Source organism: Pan troglodytes, chromosome 13 (genome assembly GCF_028858775.2).
Source record: "Pan troglodytes isolate AG18354 chromosome 13, NHGRI_mPanTro3-v2.0_pri, whole genome shotgun sequence".
NCBI lineage: Eukaryota > Metazoa > Chordata > Mammalia > Primates > Hominidae > Pan > Pan troglodytes.
The window spans coordinates 37,659,490-37,681,343 of record NC_072411.2 but is presented as its reverse complement, the minus strand read 5'-3'; the positions used below and the strand labels follow the sequence as shown (position 1 = coordinate 37,681,343).

Below are 21,854 nucleotides of genomic sequence, written 5' to 3'. Positions count from 1 at the left end.
TATAACCAATATTTTATGGAATAAATTATTTCTAGTATGAATTAGAATACTTTGTTTAGATACATATGTAAACCTGACCCAAAAAAATCACAAAAGATCATATTACATTAATAACACTCTTGAGCATTCTTCACACATCCACCCACAGAAACAACACAGGAGGTGAATAGAGATATAGTACCACGGAGTATTGCTGGGTGGGTGACACTGGCAGGAGCGGGGATGGGTAAGGGGCTGTAGAGTACTGAACAGGCTGTGAAGAGGACTGCAGAGGACGAACAGGCTAAAGAATAACAGGTTGGCAAACAATGTTAATGTCAGAATAAAACGTTAGAAGAATTGCATAAAACGGAAATTTACACTTTTTTGGCAATAGCTTTAACTACATTTATAAAGTCATTTAAAATATAACAACATAGGAAACAACAAAAACAATACAAAGTGAAGCAACTCTAATACAGTAAAACTTTCAAAAACATGTACGCCTGAATTTATTACATAATTAGGAGAATAATTTTTTGCAATAAAATATTTCTTTATTATAGATTAATGGGAACAGGTGATTTAGGCATTTTGAATCCTATTATTTAACCAAGACCCCCGGGTTAAGTCAGTAAAAGCAAAACTACTTCTCATTATTTCCTGGTTTTATGAAAGGGTTGCCCTATTTTGCAGTATAACACTAAATTATAAAAGAAAAACTTCATTCTTACTATCAGACAGTAATAACTTACACAATAACTATTCCAATTACCCTACTGATAAGGTGAAATTAAGCAGTCTTTTGGGACCAAAGCCCCTAACTTTTAGCAATTTTATAAGAAAAATGCTCTGGGTAAAAAAATATATCCCAGCACTTCGGGAGGCCGAGGCGGGCGGATCACGAGGTCAGGAGATTGAGACCATCCTGGCTAACATGGTGAAACCCCGTCTCTACTAAAAAATACAAAAAATTAGCCGGGCACGGTGGCGGGCGCCTGTAGCCCAGCTACTCGGGAGGCTGAGACAGGAGAATGGCGTGAATCCAAGAGGCGGAGCTTGCAGTGAGCCGAGGTCGCGCCACTGCACTCCAGCCTGGGCGCCAGAGGGAGACTCCGTCTAAAAACAAAACAAAACAAAACAAAACAAACAAACAAAAAAAACCCCAAATATATATATATGGTGGGAACTATTAAGAATAATAGCCTAAGGAACAACAAACACATATATACATACAGACACATGCACACACACACAAACACCTCTTTTATATAAGGAAGATAAACACTTTCTTTGTAATTAAACACATTTCTATTAAGATAGTACATGTTAGGAGCTGAGAAACTAGTTACTTAAAATCTCTGGCCATTAATGAAATACTCCTGAGTTTCAGGAAAAAAAGGGTTTTATGTTTCCCAGGGGCACTCAAACACAGGTTTTTTTTTTTTTTTTTTTTTTTTAAAGTTGTAATCACTTTTCAATCTTGGGAATACAGCTGGTCATCCACAAACTAAAATTGCATCTGTTTAATTTTCTCATATTTATACTGTTTATTACAAAAACGGTAATATACATATTGGCTTAAAGACTATAGCAACCCACTTTACAGAAGGCAGTTAGACTAAGGTAAATTAAGTGACTTGTAGACAGCCACATAAGCAAGTAGATGAGGAACCCAGGGAATCTTACTTGATGAAAACTCTTAGTTAAAATGTATATTCATGCATCTCCTTCTGAACAATATCTCTGCATATTGTCTTCAGAGACAATACTTTAAAAATGTTAGATAAACTAATGGAATTCAGATTGTTCAGGCAATAATTTAAATAGAGAACTTCTATGTCAACTAAGATAGACATTGTTTGTCTATGACATCATAGATAGATAATAATGATTTGAGTTGCACTTTTACCACAAAATCAACACAACGGTTTCTAAAAAACAAAAGCTTAGATAAGCTTAAAAGAAAGCAAAAAAATCTATAATTAAAGCATTAAAAAAATCTTTCAGTAAAAGCTGAAAGATCTATGAAGTAGCCTCTGGTTCCTCACAAAACTCATGGCTAGAAATAAGTGAGCTTCCTAACAGATGATAGTACATATTATACTACATGAGGTGCCATAGCTTTAGAACTCTCAAGAACAAGCTACTTGATGTGTTATTAAGTCAGATAACCATTAAGACATAACTTTCAGATGACTTGATCTCCTATGTGTCAGATGAAACAAAAGTTTTAGTCAGCTGGGGGATTAAGGAAAGTACTATGAGCACCAAGGGTATGAATTAATGTCTTCCCGAATTTCAGAGAGTAATGAAAAAAACTGTGGGCTAGAAGATTGATTGATGAAAGTGAAATTCTGACACCAATTAGGGAAGAAAGAGCCTTAGCACATCCTTTTCCTACTTGAATTGCAACTGGCTGCAAAACAACATCCACCTAAAGTAATTGGTTTTACGTTAGGTCTAAGAAAAGTAGCCCTTCTGAAGGCTTTGGAAATCATAGCATTATTTTGTTTGGTTATTTGCAATCTCATTGATAAATTATTTCAGATTGTGCAAAAGGTATTCATTGAGAATCACTTTTGAGTCTCTGTTTCTGGATCTGATGATGCATTACCTGAACTTGGAGCAATGCTAGAAAAATAAGTTATGAAATTTGATGAATATCCCAAGAATTCCAATTATAGCTCATTAAAGCATCTGTTTCTAAACTAGGTGGCCTACATCTTCATTTAGAACTGTCTCTTATCACTAAATCAGACAAAGTTCTAAGAGATAATAATCTGAAATATATAATCACAGATAAATCCCAGAGTTTTTAAAAGTTGCCAGATTAACATTATTTCCACTGAAATTTAAATAAAAATGAAACCAAATGAAAATTAGTGTTTTAAAGCTCCTGGTAAAATACATGGCACTGCAAAGACAACTACATGACAGCATAATAAAGAGGAAACTCTTTGGGACCAAGCTGACTGAAGCCAAGGCAGAGACAGCCAGGGAAGAAGTTTTATGCGAGCTCATTGTATGTAACCAAATGGGATTGGGAAGGGAATATGGGAGTCTGTGGAAATAGTTTTAGGCAATCTCTTCTACATACATTAACTGATTTCTATGGTCTTAGAAGTATATCCATAACTTGTAAGTTCTTCTTTTTAAAAAACTGCCTTGCCCAGTATTAGGAGTCTTAATTGCCAGAAGTACAATTATTTTTTATGACTTTCACACCATTAAATAATGTAATTAAACTTGTATGTTCTTCAACCCTGCAATACAAATATCATTTGTGAGCAAAATTAATGAAATTTCTCCAGTTCAAGTTTATCATCATACTTCTTCTTCTTCTTTTTTTTTTTTTTTAAAGGGATACTCACTTATTTATTTAATTTTTTTTTTTTTTTTGAGACAGAGTCTCACTCTGTTACCCAGGCTGGAGTGCAGTGGCCTGATCTCGGCTCACTGCAGCCTCCCGGGTTCAAGTGATTCTCCTGCCTCAGCCTCCTGAGTAGCTGAGACTATAGGTGCATACCACCACACCCGACTAATTTTTGTATTTTTAGTAGAGACGGGGGTTTCACCATTTGGGCCAGGCTGGGCTCGAACTCCTGACCTCAGGTGATCTGCCTGCCTCGGCCTCCTAAAGTGCTGGGATTACAGGTGTGAGCCAACGCGCCAGGCCCATCATACTTCTTTCATACAAAATCACTCTGCATGTTTTCACCAATGGAATACTGAGTCTTGCAGGGAAAAAGAGGTATAACTAACTACAGAAACTTTGATATGTTAAACAATCTTTACAAGTTAGAATAGGCCGGGTGCAGTGGCTCATGCCTGTAATCCCAGCACTTTGGGAGGCCGAGGTGGGTGGATCACGAGGTCAGGAGATCGAGACCATCCTGACTAACATGGTGAAACCCAGTCTCTACTAAAAATACAAAAAATTTGCCGGGCGTGGTGGCGGCCGCCTGTAGTCCCAGCTACTCGGGAGGCTGAGGCAGGAGAATGGTGTGAACCCAGGAGGCGGAGCTTGCAGTGAGCCAAGATCACTTCACTGCACTCCAGCCTGGGTGACAGAGCAAGACTCCATCTCAAAAAAAAAAAAAAAAAAAAGTTAGAATAAAAATAAGAGTTCATACTGGTATAGTCAAGTTCCCCAAAGATGGATAATACAACTGTAGGGGAAAAAGACTGAATGTGAAAATGAATGTGTAAATTCTAAACATTTTTACAAACTCAAAATGTTACTGAGAGTACTTTTGGGAATTCCAACTCAGAACTGCTTTGTCTTTCATAGGGTAGGTAGAATGGATGAAGAGTACCTTGCAGAACCTGAGCAGCCTATCTCAGTTTCTTCTAACTGCTTAATCTGTGGAATCTTAAAACAACTCACTTTGCTCATTGGGGCAATGAACAATCACAGTTTTGTTTTTATTTCTCCTGTTGTCCATTTCTTGCTGTTGTGAAATAGGGATAAAATACTCACCAGACAGGCTCATATGATTAAAACAATTCCCTTCTTTCCAACATATTTTCAGTATTTATCAGGGGAAAAAACCTTTGAAGTTATCTCTTTTCCTATGAGTAGTGAGTGGAATATCACTGGTGGCAGAATATTAAAGTTCTAAGAGATACTTAGGCTATCTCAATTATAATTAGCGAATTTAGTCCCAAATATGTAAAGGCAAGTCAACTTAGCATTATGTAATCATGGATATGTGCACCTGTGAGAAAATGTGATTAGCTGCTGGTTGTTGAGGTGGGGCTGGCAGAGGTGGCTGTGGAGGTCCAGGCACTTGGGATCTAACTGGTTGTTGAGTCATAGGAGGATTATACACAACTGGACTCCCATCTGGGTTTATGAAGGGCTGACCTGAAAAATTCAAAAAGAGGGAAAAAAATAACTTAGAATACAGGTGGAAAATAGGTCCTTTTACTAACAATTTACAAAGCATGTCCAAAATCCTTTAACCACAATTAAAAAAAACCCCTAATATTTGAAAACAGAAAGATTTCCTTAGGTTGGGAAATGCCTGCTCTGACATGAGGCTATTAATAGTCTTTATTTCCCTCACTTAAATATTCAAATGTTTTACTGCATTTCTTATTATGGGGTACTGGCCCAGACCGCTAGTGAGCTTAATTTAATTAATTAATTTATTATTATTATTTTCTTAGACGGAGTCTCACTCTGTTGCCCAGGCTGGAGTACAGTGGCACAATCTCACCTCAGTGCAACCTCTGTCTCCTGGGTTCAAATGATTCTCCTGCCTCAGCCTCCCGAGTAGCTGGGATTACAGGCATGTGACACCACACATGGCTAATATTTGTATTTTTCACAGAGATGGGGTTTCCCTACGTTGGCCAGGCTGGTCTTGAACTCCTGACCTCAGGTGATCCGTCCGCCTCGACCTCCCAAAGTAATCCTAGCCTTATTTCATAATATGTAGTGTTTCCTGAAAAACTCTGAATTGCGAAACACATTTAGCCTAAGAAATTCAGTTACAGGATTGGGGTCCTATAAGGCTATATTTCAGTTCAAAGAGAAAATGCTTGACTTCAGGATATTGGAAAGTTATTCATTAGTTTTTATTAGGAGGTAGGAAATATCTAATTTTTAGGCCACATTACATATATTTCACTAATAAAATTAGAACTGGATGAAAAACTAAAATAATTAATAGCTCATGTTTCAAATTGTAAACTTGACGGTACTGTCCTTATTTTACAACCTCTTTTCTGTTTTTTTGAGACAGTCTCACTCTGTTGCCCGGCCCAGGCTGGAGTGCAGTGGTGCGATCTCAGCTGACTGCAACCTCAGCCTCCCCCGGGTTCAAGCAATTCTCCTGCCTCAGCCTCCAGACTGGCTGGGATTATAGGCACCTGCCACCACGCCCGGCTAATTTTTATATTTTTAGTAGAGATGGGGTTTCACCATGTTGGCCAGGCTGGTCTCGAACTCCTGACCTCACGTGATCCACCCGCCTTGGTCTCCTAAAGTGCTGGGATTACTGGTGTGAGCCACTGCACCTGGCTTCTCTACACGTACATTCTAAACAACTTTTTCTTATTACAAAAAGTAACATTTGTTTTAAGAAAATAACAAATAGAGACAAAAAAGAAAATAAATTCACCATAGTCTCTGTGTGTGTGTGATTTCACTTTTAAGTTCAGGGGCACATGTGCAGGCTTGTTATACAGGTAAACTTGTGTTATGGTGGTTTATTATACAAATTATTTTGTCACCCATTAGTTATTTTTCCTGATCCTCTCCTTCCTCCCACCCTCCACCTTCCAATAAGCCCCAGTGTGTATTGTTTCCCTCTTATGTGTTCACATGTTCTCAGCATTTAGCTCCCACTTACAAGTGAGAACGTGTGATATTTGGTTTTCTGTTCCTGCGTTAGTTTGCTAAGGATAATGGTCTCCAATTCCATCTGTGTTCCTGTGAAGGACATGATCTTATTCTTTTTTATGGCTTCATAGTATTTAATGGTGTATATGTACCACATTTTCTTTATCCAGTCTATCACTGATGGGCATTTAGGTTGATTCCATGTCTTTGCTATTGTGGAATTCCCCATAATCATATCATTAACATTTCAGATACTGTCTTCCAGACATTTTTTCAATAAGTAGATTAAAAGATTAGTATTTTTCTTTACTAAAATTGGATTGTTAAAAAAAGAAACAAGAAGGGACTACATAAAAAGTAACTGTGCAATGATTACGAGTGAGAAAAATACACAGAAACAGAAAAATTTGACTGAAAAACAGTTTCTTAAATTGTCTTAAAAACATCTGTTCTTCCATAGTAAATCCCTTTCCATTTTTTTTTTTTTGAGGAAACTTATGACATAAAAACATAATATTTGGGAGAGAAGACTATACTAGTCTATAGCTATCAAGCAGAAAAAGTACTCTAAAGTAAAATTATTTTAATCAATTAGTATACTGATAATTTGTGTGACAGTTATAGATAACTAAAAACAAGTTGTCCTGGGTATTTGTTGACTGCTAAATAATTTGGAGAAAAAATTGGTGGAGCAGATTCGGGTGAAGGCGGTCAAATGTAATTTAAGGGTCATCTTAAAAAAGTTAAATGTATTGTAATACTGTTGTCAAAAACCAGAGATCACTTTTTGATTCATTTAAATTAATAGTACAATTCAATTTCAGACCAATCAGTTTCTCACTCTATCCCTTCCTAAGCAAATGAATCTTTCATGTTACCAAAACCATATTAATATGTTTTGAATGAAAAATAATAGGAAAAAGTAAAATATTAAATCATCTTACATCTTGCTGGATAAAAACAGGAATGTTAGTAACATAATAACCTGAAGAATAAGAAGGTAATTACTAAGCAAAAATTGAATTTCTGAAAAATCAGTTATTTATGCTAATTTAATACTTATAAGAGAAACAAATGTTCGCATACTTCGTCTTAAAAAGAGATGTGAATAAAACCTGAAAGTAATGAGTCCCAAGCCATGATTTTTCTACTACAAATGAAAGGAAAGGGCCAGGAACACTTAGAGACCTTATACTCCCACCCGTATCTGCCTGTAAACTACTGCCATTATGATGAGACCACATCAGCTAAATCTATGAGATTTAAAGTTATCAAAAGATCAAGGAGAGTTTTCATTACCTTGCCAAATGACTGGGCTATGCTATCTTGAAGAGATCAAGACTTCTTGTGATCTTTTAAAAGATCATTTTTTCTATATAAATCATTTTTACCAATTTACATAGTGAAATGTACTATAACTGCAGTTTCTTCACCTCTCTGAGGTTCAGTTTCTTTATCTGTAAATGAGGATTTCACCTACCTAACAAGGTTATAACATATTTAAAGCACCTAACAGAGCATATGGTAAAAGTAAATGCTCCAAAATGTAAATTACTATTAGCTAATTGCAAAGAATATGTATTGTCAATATTAATACATGACTCCCCCCAATTTTTTTTTTACTACCAATAAGATGTCCTTTACCTTTTCCTCAGTAGAAAATCAACACATTCTGAAAGATAATTATTTTCCCCCCTCCATTATATAATGAAAAAAAGCTGCTTATTCAGTCCTTTTTCATAAAATGTATCCGATTTTCCCAAGTATAAAATTGTTGTATCATCCAAAAAAATCAATGTTGGTTAAAAAAAATTGTTATATCAAACAAAGCTCTTTCGTAGGTAGTTGTCTCATTTCTAGGAAATAAATTTTTTTAAAAATTATAATTGGGCTAGTATTTGGCATAGATGATATCACAGATGTACAAGGGGAAAAAATGCTTTCTGATATAAATGTCTTTGAAACTTCCCTAGCATTAAGCGTTTTTGTTATAAAGTTCTTGGAAAACGCTAATTATTCATGAATAATAAAAAGCTGACTACACATATTCAGAAAATACATTTAATAAGTATCCTTAAATTTTCAGATAATTCCTGAAACACCTTTTTCTGGATACCAACCTGTTTGTGGGTTGATCAGAATACTGCCAGGTGGTATGCCTGCCGCTTCCAAGGGAAGCAAAAAGAAGCTAGTGCTAGGAGATGCGACTTGCCCATTTAGGCCACCATCAAAGGAAAGAGAACTATGAGTGCTGACAGTTGGATAGACGACAGGTGCGCCATGAGAAGACTGGCTGAGAGCTGTACCTGGAAGAGGCTGCTGGATGTGAGAAAGAGAGCCTGTAGATGACCCTACACTACCAGAAGACTCAGAACCTAGAAGAGGAGTAATGAAAAATATGGATTTTTTAAACCTCATATAAAAAACACAGGTTTTTAAAACAACAATAAAATTTACATTGCATAACATGCAGTTACTACATAAAAGCATTGGCTCTTTTTAATTTACTGTCCACGTTTGCTTACCCTCCCCATAACGAACAAGTTTAATACAGCAAACTGATTACGTAAGTTGTCAGAGAAATCACTGCCAAAGCATGCAATTTAAGCACATTTATAACAACACCAGCCACAGACAGCCACAAAAAGCACATTACCCACATTCCCAAAAGGACAAAGTTATGTACATTTTACCTTTTAGATTAACACCTAGGAATATATAGATAATTTTCCCCCAGGAAAAAGAATTTAGAACAGCAAAATGCCCAAAATCTTTAATACCAGAAACCCCTTATCTATAAGAACACAGAAAGATTCAGTGTAAGAAATAAATGATAAATTCTGTATTAAGACAAATAACTGTCAAATTTAATTGCAGAATCTAATTTCTCATTTTACTAGCATAGCATTTTCCCAAAATGTAAAATCAACTTTGAATATTTTATCTAATCAAGGGACAGAGATACCATGAAATATATTCCAAGTACTTATACTGGTGTTAACTTAAAATTTATTTCTTACTGAACTAATTTGATAACTGATTTTTAAATGCCTTCATCCCTGCAATTTATTCCATTTTCTATTATACAGGGACTGTAAATGTCACTGATTTTTAGCATAATGGCTAAAAAACATGGCCGAGACAAAGAAAGAAAATGATTTGCATCTTATGTATATAGTTAATTAGGTTTTGAATAAGAGAATTGACTCTGGGATGGATAATTAATCTTTAATGAATGAAACAACTATGATACACTATACAGATTGCCTTCTGAAGGACAGCTTCTATTTTAAGTTATGCCAAAATAACTCTTCATAAAAACTGTATCAATTTACCCTAAGAATTAAAAACAAAAATCATTTTTTGCCTATTAAAAGGGCCAATTAATATTTCTTTTCATCTCTGAAGAGAATACAGAATACATATAGTACACATTCTTAAAATGTTTTAATTTGGCAGTGTGTCTACATAATTTTCTCATGATACATAAATAGCTTTTTCTGTTATGATGACCAAGTGGCCATTTTCCAAATAATGCATATTTGGTACACAAGTAGACTTCTTATACTGATAAAATTTACCTATTTTTAGCAAAATCCTAACATAGATACTAAGATATTTTCAGTACAACCACATTATACATTAAAAAGATGACAACTGCAATTCATAAGCCTTAATAATTTAAAGCACTGATTACAGCCCTTCAGTTCAAATATGTCCTTCAGTTCTTACGTGTACAATACCTTATGTTTAGGCTCACCCAAATAGGTTAGGGAGAAACAGTCATTTCTTTTCCTTTTTTTTTTTTTTTTTGAGACGGAGTCTCGCTTTGTTGCCCAGGCTGGAGTGCAGTGGTATGATCTCGGCTCACTGCAGCCTCTGCCTCCTGGGTTCAAGCGATTCTCCTGCCTCAGCCTCCCAAACAGCTGGGACTACAGACACGTGCTATTACGCCCAGCTGATTTTTAAATATTTTTAGTAGAGATGGGGTTTTGCCATGTTGGCCAGGGTGGTCTTGAACTCCTGACCTCAGGTGATCTGCCTGCCTCGGCATCCCAAAGTGTTGGGATTACAGGCATGAGCCACTGCGCCCGGACAGGGAAACACCCATTTTTGACTTTCATGCTTATTTTGGGATAAAAATAAAGATCTTCAAGGATCCTAAAAACACATGAGCTTCTTTAGTATTGAAGCCAGTTAGAGGAAATGAAAAGAAGAAATGTTATGAGCTAATGAACTCCAAGGAAGCAGGTAGTAGAATGAGGAGATTATTGAAATTTTCAGTCATTTGTAAGTTACTTGTTTTTGTTTTTTAAATTCCTCAAAATCTCCTCAGCAATTTAATTTTTTTAATGGAAAATGAAGGACTTTATCATAAAAAATGCAATCAATAATTGATAGTATTAGCTGAAAATGCAATCAGTGTTAAATAATCCTAGGTGAGAAACCATGCCTTCTACCAACTACGAATAAGTAATAAAGAATTTCCAATTACCTATGGGCATTCAATCAAGAGATAATGTTTCATTGAACCCACCTAATTAAGTTTATGTCACAATAGAGAAGAATTTTTATGGTAATTGATGGTTGTAAATCTGTGTCCAGGACAGAGAGTGAATCCTCATGTCAAGAAACATATTACCCCTTAAGTGCTCCGGAGGTGGTCAAGGTACTATTGATAGTGATTTTATATTTTAGGATAATTAGAAGCCATCTGATAAATAAGGACCTAAGACAACATTAGGAAAACTAATGACTTGACTGCACAGTTTTGTGTAGATATTTATACCTGTTTTTGAAAGCCTGCCTATGCTTTTGCTGCTTCCAGAACTATCACCTCTTGTCAGGACTGAGATTCCACTGAAGCTGCTGGCTTTGGTTACAGCAGGTTTCAGGTTTCGAAGAGAGCTGTCTGAATCTGTGCTGCTCCAGGGTCGTGGTTCTGAGTACTTCAACTCATTCTCAGTGCTGCTTTGATGGCTATTTGTAGATCTCCCTGAAGCATCTTTATTAACTCTGTAATTTAGAAATAAAACCTTGAAAAGCTAATGCAGGGGAACAAAAAGTAAAGAAAAAAATGCTTTAATTTTTCAATACTGTATTGAAAACATGCTTCCAATACCTAAATATCTGGCGCCTCTGCTGGGTACTACTGGCATCCTCGTCTTGGAGTCTGTTGGCATTTTAATAGGACATTTTAATTTTTATTAGCATCAGTCAGACAATTACCAAAACAGATGTTAAAAATTCCCTCACCTTTTGTCAATAATGTAATTCTCTTGGGAACACAGGGACTAGAAAAAAGAATAGATACAAAAAGTTGAGCTTTTGTCAAATATAACGTAATGCCATCTGTAAACCAATGATGACAACAAAAATCATGTGTAATAATGTAAGTTAAAAATGGTGATAAGGGTACACAAATAAATAATAATGGAATTTTTTTCTGGTTTGGAGATCCTATGCTTACTTTTAACAAATATATAATATACATATCTTGAAGCTATTCATTTTGTGGCTCAAATTAATTTGAAATTCAAATATTATCTTCCAAATAAGTGAACCCATTTTCATTATATATTCAAGGTATATATAGGATACATATTCCACTTCATTCACTTAACAAATATTTGATCACCTGTGCTTTATCTGTGGCTAGAGCAGTGAACAAGTAGCTATGCCTTAATGGTGCTTAAAGTCCTTCAGCACTGTTAATCTGGGTTAGGAATGACCATTTTTGTTTGTATGATTACAACAGTCTTGTAACTAGTTTTCCAGTTACCATTTTTGGCCCATTTTATATAACAGGAGCAATCTCTCTAAGATGTCAACTTGATCATAATTCTTCCCACTTGAATGGCTCCCTGATGTTTTAGCACCAGTGTCAGCAAACTATAGCGAGATACCTGTTTCTGCAAACAAAGTTTTACTGGAACACAGCCATGACCATTCACTTATGTATTGTCTGTGGCTGCTGTCACGTTTGAGTAGCAAAAAGTCAGATGTGAGTATCTGCAATGAAGACTATGTGGCTCACAATGCCTAAAACAGCTATTATCTGACCTTTACAGAAAAAGTCTGCTGACCAAAAAAGAAAAAATCCAAAAGTAAAAAACGAAACAAAAAAACACCACCAAAAACCCCAGAAGTCCAATCATCTTAAACCTTCAGGACCAAGTCATCTCATTTCTGATTATTTTTCCAACCTAAACTTTCCTCACTTCCTATAACACTCAGGCTAGAATCTGGCTACTCTGAATCTTTTGAGACAGAGTCACTCTGTCACCCAGGCTGGAGTGCAGTAGTGCCATCTTGGGTCACTGCAACCTGTACTTCCTGAGTTCAGGAGATCCTCCTGTCTCAGCCTCCTGAGTAGCTGGGACTACAGACGTGCACCATCATGCCTGGCTAATTTTTTGTAGAGATGGGGTTTTGCCATGTTGCTCAGGCTGGTCTTGAACTCCTGAGCTCAAGTGATCCACCCACCTCAGTGCTCCCATAGTGGTGGGATTACAGGTGTGAGTCACTGTGCCTGGCCTCCTCTTAAATCTTTTAATTCCTAATGTGTGTCAAGTTCTCCCTTACCTCTGGGCCTCTGTACATACTGACTCTCTACTTGGAACTCTTCACTCCTGTAAGGTTACTTCTTGGAAGCTAACTCTCCCATCCCTTCCCCAGTTCTGGTTTTGGTGCTTATCTGCTGTGTCATCTATTACACCTTCATGTCTCTATATAAACCACATACCCTGTTGTCATTACTTGGCTATTCATCAAGGGCAGATACCTCATCTATCTTATAAACTAGAGAGAAGGACATTTAGTATAGGCTTGGAGTTCAGCAGACCTGGGTTGAAATCCCAACTCTGCCATTTTCTAGCTGTGTGATCTCTATTTTAGCCTCCTGGAATCTCAGGTTCCTTATCTGTAAAATAAAAACAATGATAGTATCTACCATATAGGGTTGTTTTGGGGATAAATTATTTTAACTGTCCATGAATATGTTCTCCAGTGCCTAGGATAGCACTTACTACAGGTGCTCAATAAAATTTGTTGAATGAATAAGTTCTTCACTTACAATCTGGATTTTAGTGTTATTTAATCTTCTTTTTTTTTTTTTAACACAGAGGAAATTTCTATCTGTAGCTGATTAACACATATTACAGGACAGATGCTTAGTAGATGTTGACAAAAAACAAATTGATTCTCTTCTGGCATATATGCATAAAATAATTAGCCATTTAGAAAGCCTATCTTATATAATCACTTATGAAGAAGAAAACAGATATTAACCTACAAAATCAATTAGCTTTATTTCAAAAGAAGAAATAAATTATTTGTCAAAGAAAGTCAACTAACAAGTAGCATCTAGAGTATATGATTTTGTAGACAGTGGAGCAATGTTCTATTAATAAAAATCTCAAGTCTGTCACAAGTCTGGGGAAAAAAAATCACACAAACTATATAGACTGGAGAACATTCTTTTAATGACTCCTGTAGTCTACCTGCTTCCAACTTTTGTAAAATTTTATATAACTACTGCAAGGTAGTATTTTATAAACTATCAAATTAATAACACAAGCAAAACTGATCTCAATATTTCTAAAAGATGACCTTATGTGCAACAAATGTGATTAAAAATAAATGTGATCAATAGATAAAAGGGAGACTGAGACCTTACAACGTAATTAGAATATACTCTAACATGAAGACCTAAATAAGTTAGTACATACATCTTGGGAAAATATTCGGTCTCTGGCTCTCTGGTACTCTTCTTCTCTTTCTTCTATAGATTTGCTTCTTCTGTCATCTTTCAAACGTATTCTCATCTACAGAAAAGAGGATAATTTTTAGGCAAATGAACTACTGGTATAGTATGTCTTGCACCTATACAAATGCTACAATTGTTCTAGATTACCTGGTTATCATCTTTGTCAAAGCTAGAGTTATCTCTCTTGAGGATATAACGTTTCTGAAAGTCTTCACCTTTATCATCCTTAATATGTTCATTAAATTTCTGATCAGGTCTTAAAAACCAAAAACAAAAACAAAGGAACAGGAAAAGATAATGAACAATATTAGCAAAGAAGTTAAACATAACATTTTATGAAAAGAAATAAAATAAGTTACCACTTTTTAGTGCCATCCATAGATGCTTATGCAATCTCATTTAGTCCTCACAATAATCTCATGAGAAAATACTAACTATTCCATGTTATGGTTGAGAGGCCATATCAAATACAATGTTGGCTCTGGAGTCAGTCCACTTGGATTCAAAGGTTGAGCTTTAGCACTTTAGCTGCTTTATGACTTGCACAAGTTACTTAACCTTTCTCTTTCCCGGTTTCTTTACTTGTAAAATGGGAATTATATAGTGTACCTACTTCTTAGGGTTGTTCTGAAGATGAAATGAAAATGTCAATAACACATAAAACAGTAAACACTCAGAAGTTAGTTACTGATATAAATATTATTGAACAAACCGAGGTTCAAATGGCTTAAGCAAATATGCAAGGTCAAAGGCAGGCATATGATTAAGCCATAGTTGGAGCCCAGGTCAGTTAGACCCAAAGCCTGTACTGCCTCGTCTAAACCTACGAAAAAATGCTGGGACAAGGAAAGTGCAGTACCGTATCTTATGCTACTCCTATGGTACCTAGTTTGGTGTTATACCTGAAAGTAATAAAATATTTTGTCATTCAATTAGCTAAAAACTTACAGACTACTTCAAAGAGCATCCATTAATTTTAAATTACAGTAGGGCACAGGTTTGCTAACATTAACTGGAACAGGTTAGAAAAGAGATGTTCTTTTATAGAGGTCAAAGTTGTGACCTAAAGTAACGATTATGAAATCTTAGCAATACATTTTATAGTGGATTCATCTTTCTTCCACAGAAATGTTGCAAGTTCCACTGTGATCTAGAGGACAAACACAAGGTTGTGGCCCTTGGAAAATTACAAATATATAAAATTTCACCTCCCAAAATACATTCTCAGCTTCAACAAATTAATTCAATCAATACTCCTGTGACTATCATTCTATTATAAAACTGGAATTATTCTTTTGAAATATGAAATATAACAATATATTAAATGGCTTTAGAGAAAATCTCATTGAACTCCTAGGTAGTTTTTATAGTTCAAATATCAAATGATATATGTGAATAACCTAAGTAAATTTCTAATCCAAATAAATCTGAGTAATGATATTTTCAGCAAACTTCCTTATATCTAGAACCTAAGTAACACTTCTTTTTAAAAAAATTTTTTAGAGACAGAGTCTCACTCTGTCACCCAGGCTGGAGTGCCATGGCACGATCTTGGCTCACTGCAACCTCTGCCGCCTGTGTTCAAGCGATTCTCCTGTCTCAGCCTTCTGAGTAGGTGGAATTACAGGAGGGTGCCACCATGCCCAGCTAATTTTTTTTGTATTTTTAGTAGAGATGGGGTTTCATCATATTGGCCAGGCTGGTTGCACACTCCCGACCTCAAGTGATCCACTTGCCTCAGTCTCCCAAAGTGCTGGGATTACAGGCGTGAGACATTGCGCCTGGCCCTAGAACCGAAGTAATACTTTTGAACATTTATTTTAACCTATGAATTTCTAATAAAGTACGTAAAAGCCTCCTGTCAAATTATGCAAAAGGAGATTAAAAGTGAGAATTATCTAAGCAAGTTAATGAAATTTCTATTGTAAAATACTTAGATGGGTGAAATAGAGAACAGATTTGTACATAAATATATGTAAGAAGTAAAAGAAAAATAGGAAGACGAAAAACAGCTTTGTGACCAAAATAATAAGAAAAAGAGTATTTTCTTCAAGGGTTTGAAAGATTTTTATTTAGTTCTGACCATGGCAGTATGTTATTTTTGTCACATGATTGCCCCATTGACTTATGTCATCTATCTTTGTAACTGTTCAAAGTCACATTTTCTTATTCAAGGAGTTTATATTTGAATGAGAGACTGCTATTCCAAAGTGAACTATAAGGTTTAACCAAGGGCCTGGCAACTTTTCTAAGAGCAGCTGGATTCCCACACCAACAGCACTGGCAGGCATTTCAGCTAACCTTAAGACTGTCTTACCTCATTCTTTTATAGATGCCTGAATTTACTGCCCTGTAATCGCCAACTTCCCGCTCCATTGAGACACCCCAGTGGACACTGGGTTGTTGACATCCATAACACCACTGATTCAAGGCTGGAGCGGGTAATCTCCCTATGAGGAAAAGGTAAGTTTGTTTTTATTCAATATGGAGCAGATCTCTAAGGTTTTCTGATTTACAACCTTCTTCATATCCCAGAAGATATATATATATATATAAAGTACAGTGTAACTTCAATGATTTGAACTGTCTGATTATATTATATTATTGACCCATACTTCTTTAAGTATATTATAAGCATCTCTGCTGAGCCTAGCTTTTATCTTGATAAAGACAGCTCTAAAGCTTTTTGACATCATTCATATAATTCAAATAACTGAGGTTACACTGTATTGAAAACCTTAGAGAGTCACCAGTCAAAATGTTAGTCAAAATGCCTGCTAATGTATATGTGCTTGTGTATCCAGCAGCTCTGAGTAATGTTGAGAGGTACTGGTTAAATGAATTAACAGTTCTATTCACCTCTAGCTCAGCTCATAGCTTAATGGTTACTATCCTACTTTAGTCATGATATAACTGACTGGAAAAAGACTAACTGAAAAGAATATTAAAGACGAAGGGATATGAAAATTTAAATTTTAATGAAAACTAAATCAGACTCACATTTTGGTAACATTTAATCCCTATAAGAAGAAAAGATCCCTTTCTAAACACATCTATTTTCACTAATTTACTTTTAATTATAGGAACGATCATTTAAAAATACTAAAGTATTTACTTAGTTTACAAAAAGACTATTTAAAATGGGAGAAAACCAATAGTTCCAGCAAGTGATATGGCAGCTATAAGGACAAAAGACCATAAATCAGAAAAGGCATAGATGAATTAAATATAACCATGCAAATTAAATCATTCATAGATAAGAACCTGGGAGAAATCTGGCTTCAGGAAAGAAAGAAAAATAATGGACCAAAAAGGATTATTTATGCCATCTGAAGTTGACTGCTATTCATTACCACAGACTTGTTGCTGCCTCATATCAAACTGAAATTCCTTTTGATAGGCAAATCACCATCAAAATATAAATTTCAGCTGAACTCAGATAGTTGTTTTAGGATTAGCCTTATAAATAGGCAGAAGATGTAACGGATGTGCTGTGTATGTTTTATAACTTGGGTGCCTCTGCATTGGGTCTTCTGTTCCCAAGTAACAGCAATGATGATCTACTTCCGTAACACTATAAAGCAATCAATTCTTAAAACAAAAAGCTCCTCCGGAGAATCATACATAGCCCAGGAAGAAGACAGCACTAATGATATTGCATTAACCAACAGTCCCACTTTCTTAAGAATTGTGAGAGAAAAGGAGTAAATTCAGAGGCTTTTGGAAAGAACGGTAAACTGACAGAAGATTAAATGTGAGGGTGTCACGGACAAAGTCTGCTCTCTCTCTTGTGTGTTTTTTTTTTTTTTTTTTAATTTGACTAAGGCTGGCTATAGCTGTCTAAATTAATTTTAAAAATCCCTAAGAGTGGTTGTCAAACATCACTGATACTATGTCCTCTGGATTTTTATTTTTTTACCATATGCCCCAGTCCTCATTCATATGCCATATTTGAGTCCAGGCTGTTGCATTTTGTTCCCAGTAAACTAAATGTGTTTTTCAGTCCTATCACATAAGGTTATCATGAAACTTAATTAGACTGTTCAAACATGTGGAAAACCTCAGATGAAAGGTAATATAGAAAGATAAAGTATTATTATTTAGATATATAATATGTAGTCACATCTCTTGACACTTACATTCTTGTATTGCTAGTTTTGTTTACTATGACAGACTTCCCACTCTGATCAACATTGTGGTCTAATCCAAAGTAAGCGGCTACTCTGTGTAATAGCATCCTATGGTAAGATGTCATTGGGGGGAATTTTTTACGTGGAGACCTAGAAGCACAAGAAAAACCAACTTAGTAAGTCAAGGAGAATGGTGATGACAATTTCTTTTCTTGTTAAATGTCAGGACTTACTCATTATTACCAATGAAATCTAAAATTTCTTGTTCCAATTTCAGCAGCATCATTCTGTCCCTGAAACAAAGTATGAAGACTCTTGTATGTAAAACTTAGCAATGAAGTAATCACAAATGTCAACAGCCTATGATTTATACAGCTAAATTTCACCCCCTAAAAACTATACATTCAGTATTACCCCAATCTTGATGCTAGAATATTTATTACTGTTTTAAAACAAAAGATGATTTTTGTAGTTTAACTTTTTATTACAGAAGTTTTCACACATACACTAATGTAGAGAATAGTGTAATGAATTTTGATGTACCCATCACCCAACTTTAACAATAATCAACATGTGGCTATTCTTAAATGCATTTTTTTTTTTTTGCTTACACATAACGAAGGAACTTAAATGTATTTTGATCTGCTTAGTATTACTATATTAGAGTTTGCTCTGTGAATGTGTGGATAATAAAAGCATTTTAGTTTTTATTTCCTCATTCAATAAAGTGGAGAGGAAGCAGAAGAACAGACATCTTTAGTTAGGCTCAGGACTTTGTTATCATGCTGAACTCCATAGAAACAGTATTCTAAAGAACATGCAATGCCAGTAACAACAGGAATACTTCTATGGGAATCTAATACTAGTATGCAGATGGGACTATGGCAGAGAAGTATTAATTATATCGCTAATTTAGAAGAAGAGGATATTTCAACCCATTCTATAAACTGCCATTATATATTTTTAAATTTTCCCATAAAAATCTAAGTGAACCAAAAACCTCCAACATATAAAATAAATAAGGACTCTAGGGAGTACCTGTATGTGCTCCTTTAGATCACTAGGGTCTTATTTAGTTCTCTTAGCTGCAACAAATTAATGGTATCGCTCCCCAAAGGACCTCCCTGCTCACACACCCATAACATGGCTCTAGAATTTTCCTGTGCTAATTGGAAATTTCATATACATGTGAAAAAAAAAAATGTAACTTACAGAAACTTAAAGCTAAAAGCAGCTTTACAAATCATTCAGTTTTGTCTTCCAAAGTTTACAGATCAAGAAAACGAGGCCAAGAGGTTAATGATTCCCTAAAATAAACACTATGCAGATTATTCTCAATTTCAATAGAAGAACTGGTAGCCCCTGCTTTGGTCACCTGAAAGTCTACACATCAGACCTGCATTTGATTCTCCTCCTATACTGCAAAAGTTTCATAAAACTAAGTAATAACATTTCCCCCATCATTCATTAAATATTTAACTTATATTTTTATATTTGTTTTAAAAAAAATCAACAGAAAAACATGTCTACCTGGTGATTTCAAATCCAAAGCTGAACACAGAATTACATTTTAACAAAATTTACAGCAATACTCAGTTTTGTTTCCAAACCTGCTTTTCCTTAGTATATCCCATCTCAGTAACTGGCACCACCTTCTACTCAGTATATGATAGTAGAAGCATGAGAATTTTAGTTTTGTTTTTTTTTTTTGGTTGAGAAGGAGTTTCGCTCTTGTTGCCCAGGCTGGAGTGCAATGGCACAATCTCGGCTCACTGCTACCTCCGCCTCTCAGGTTCAAGCAATTCTCCTGCCTCAGCCTCCCGATTAGCTGGGACTACAGGCATGCACCACCACGCCAGACTAATTTTCTATTTTTAGTAGTCGGGGTTTCTCCATGTTGGTCAGGCTGGTCTCGAAGGTTTTTTTTTTTTTTTAATCATCCTTTTTCAAATGCTCCAAAACAGTTAATTACTACTGCAAATTTTATCTACTTTTGATCTATTTTTCTACTGCCACAACCCTGGATCCAGGCAACAGGATTTCTGGCTTGACTACTACAGCAGGAGTATATTGTCTCCCTGTATCTTCCCTGATCTTCCCTAATCTATTCTACATGAAACATGCATAACAATCTTTTAAGAACACATATGTGATCACACATCACTCCCTTTGTTAAATCTGTCATGGGTTTCTTACTGTTCTTAGAAGTAAACATATGTACAAGGCAGGCATGAGCTGGTCTTCATCCAGCTCCAGCCTCATCTCCTGACCTGAACTCACAAAACTGTTATCATCCTGGTTTATTTCTGTATTTGCCAAGCTCCTGTCTTTCTCAGGTACTTTGAACATGCTGTTCCCCTTTGCTGAAACATTCTTATATTCTTTCTTAGAATTGTTTCTTTCATATTTTTCTTTAATAGCATTTATCACAATTATTGTCATATATAGTTATTTGAACTATTTGTATATAGAAAGGTTCAACAAAAATATTTTGCATGGAATAAATTAATAAAATTACTTCATCCAGAAGGTCTTTTAGTATTCTTTTTGTTTTTCTTAAATTTTAGGGGAGGGTGAAGGTACTTCCAAAAGTTTTCCCAACAAAGAATTTATTTACTAAATTATAAGACCCTCTTTCACCCAAGTTTTGTTTGTTTGTTTGTTTGTTTTTGAGACAGTCTCGCTCTGTCCCCCAGGCTGGAGTGCAGTGGCACAATCTCGGCTCCCTGCAACCTCTGCCTCCCGGGTTCAAGCGATTCTCCTGCCTCAGCTTCCCGGTAGCTGGGTTACAGGTGTGTGCCACCACAGCCGGCAAATTTTTGTATTTTTAGTAGTCACAGGGTTTCACCACATTGTCCAGGCTGGTCTCGAACTCCCGACCTAAGGTGATCCACCCGCCTCGGCCTCCTAAAGTGCTGGGATTACAGGCGTGAGCCACTGTGCCCAGCCTCATCCAAGCTTTTGGGGTTATTGTGAGACAGTATTTTCAGTAACTTTTATAATTTACATATTGCCTTACTGTAAAAAAATAAAGACGAGAATCAAAAGCAGGCAACTAGCTGGGCGCGGTGGCTCACGCCTGTAATCCCAGTACTTTGGGAGGTTGAGGTGGGCAGGTCACCTGAGGTAGGGAGTTCAAGAGCAGCCTGACCAACATGGAGAAACCCCCATCTCTACTAAAAATACAAAAATAGCCGGGCGTGGTGGCGCATGCCTGTAATCCCAGCTACTTGGAGGCTGAGGTAGGAGAATTGCTTGAACCCGGGAGGCGGAGGTTGCTGTGAGCCGAGATTGTGCCATTGCACTCCAGCCTGGGCAACAAGAGTGAAACTCCGTCTCAAAAACAAACAAACAAACAAACAAACAAACAAGAAAGGAGGCAACTTATTTGGAGTTCATAAAACAGTACATTTAAATTGATTTTCTGTGTTTGAGCTAAAGAGCAGGTATAAGAATATTTCAATTGTTCTTCAGTGAAATGCACTGCCACTGAAATTTCCACTATCTGCATGAAATAACAGAATCTAACAGTTTTACTAGCAATTGATACAAATTTAGGCTTTCTCTCCCCTTAAGACGTACATCTATAGATTGCAGAGGATTTTTAGATTATCTGGGTCACTTA

The 21,854-nt window shown here is 35.9% G+C and overlaps 1 protein-coding gene across 32 annotated transcripts in view; it reads right to left on the bottom strand.

Moving 5' to 3' along the window:
* R3HDM1 (R3H domain containing 1) overlaps positions 1-21,854 on the bottom strand; it is a 123,208-nt gene that overhangs the window by 75,454 nt on the left and 25,900 nt on the right. For 10 of the 32 annotated variants that reach the window (XR_010150067.1, XM_024354818.3, XM_054679787.2 and 7 more), the window contains 10 exons: positions 18,463-18,522; positions 18,239-18,379; positions 14,247-14,355; positions 14,062-14,157; positions 11,588-11,625; positions 11,454-11,504; positions 11,121-11,347; positions 8,452-8,706; positions 4,701-4,849; positions 182-283 (listed from right to left, as the gene is read on the bottom strand). Coding sequence is in view for 30 of the 32 variants with exons in the window: in XM_024354818.3 (XP_024210586.2) it covers positions 182-283; positions 4,701-4,849; positions 8,452-8,706; positions 11,121-11,347; positions 11,454-11,504; positions 11,588-11,625; positions 14,062-14,157; positions 14,247-14,355; positions 18,239-18,379; positions 18,463-18,522 (1,228 nt within the window). In the remaining 2 variants the exon portion in view is untranslated. Of the gene's footprint in view, positions 1-181; positions 284-4,700; positions 4,850-8,451; positions 8,707-11,120; positions 11,348-11,453; positions 11,505-11,587; positions 11,626-14,061; positions 14,158-14,246; positions 14,356-16,416; positions 16,550-18,238; positions 18,380-18,462; positions 18,523-21,854 lie in introns of all 32 variants that reach the window. The other 22 variants (XR_010150068.1, XM_024354821.3, XM_063791133.1 and 19 more) reach the window with 9 other exon arrangements.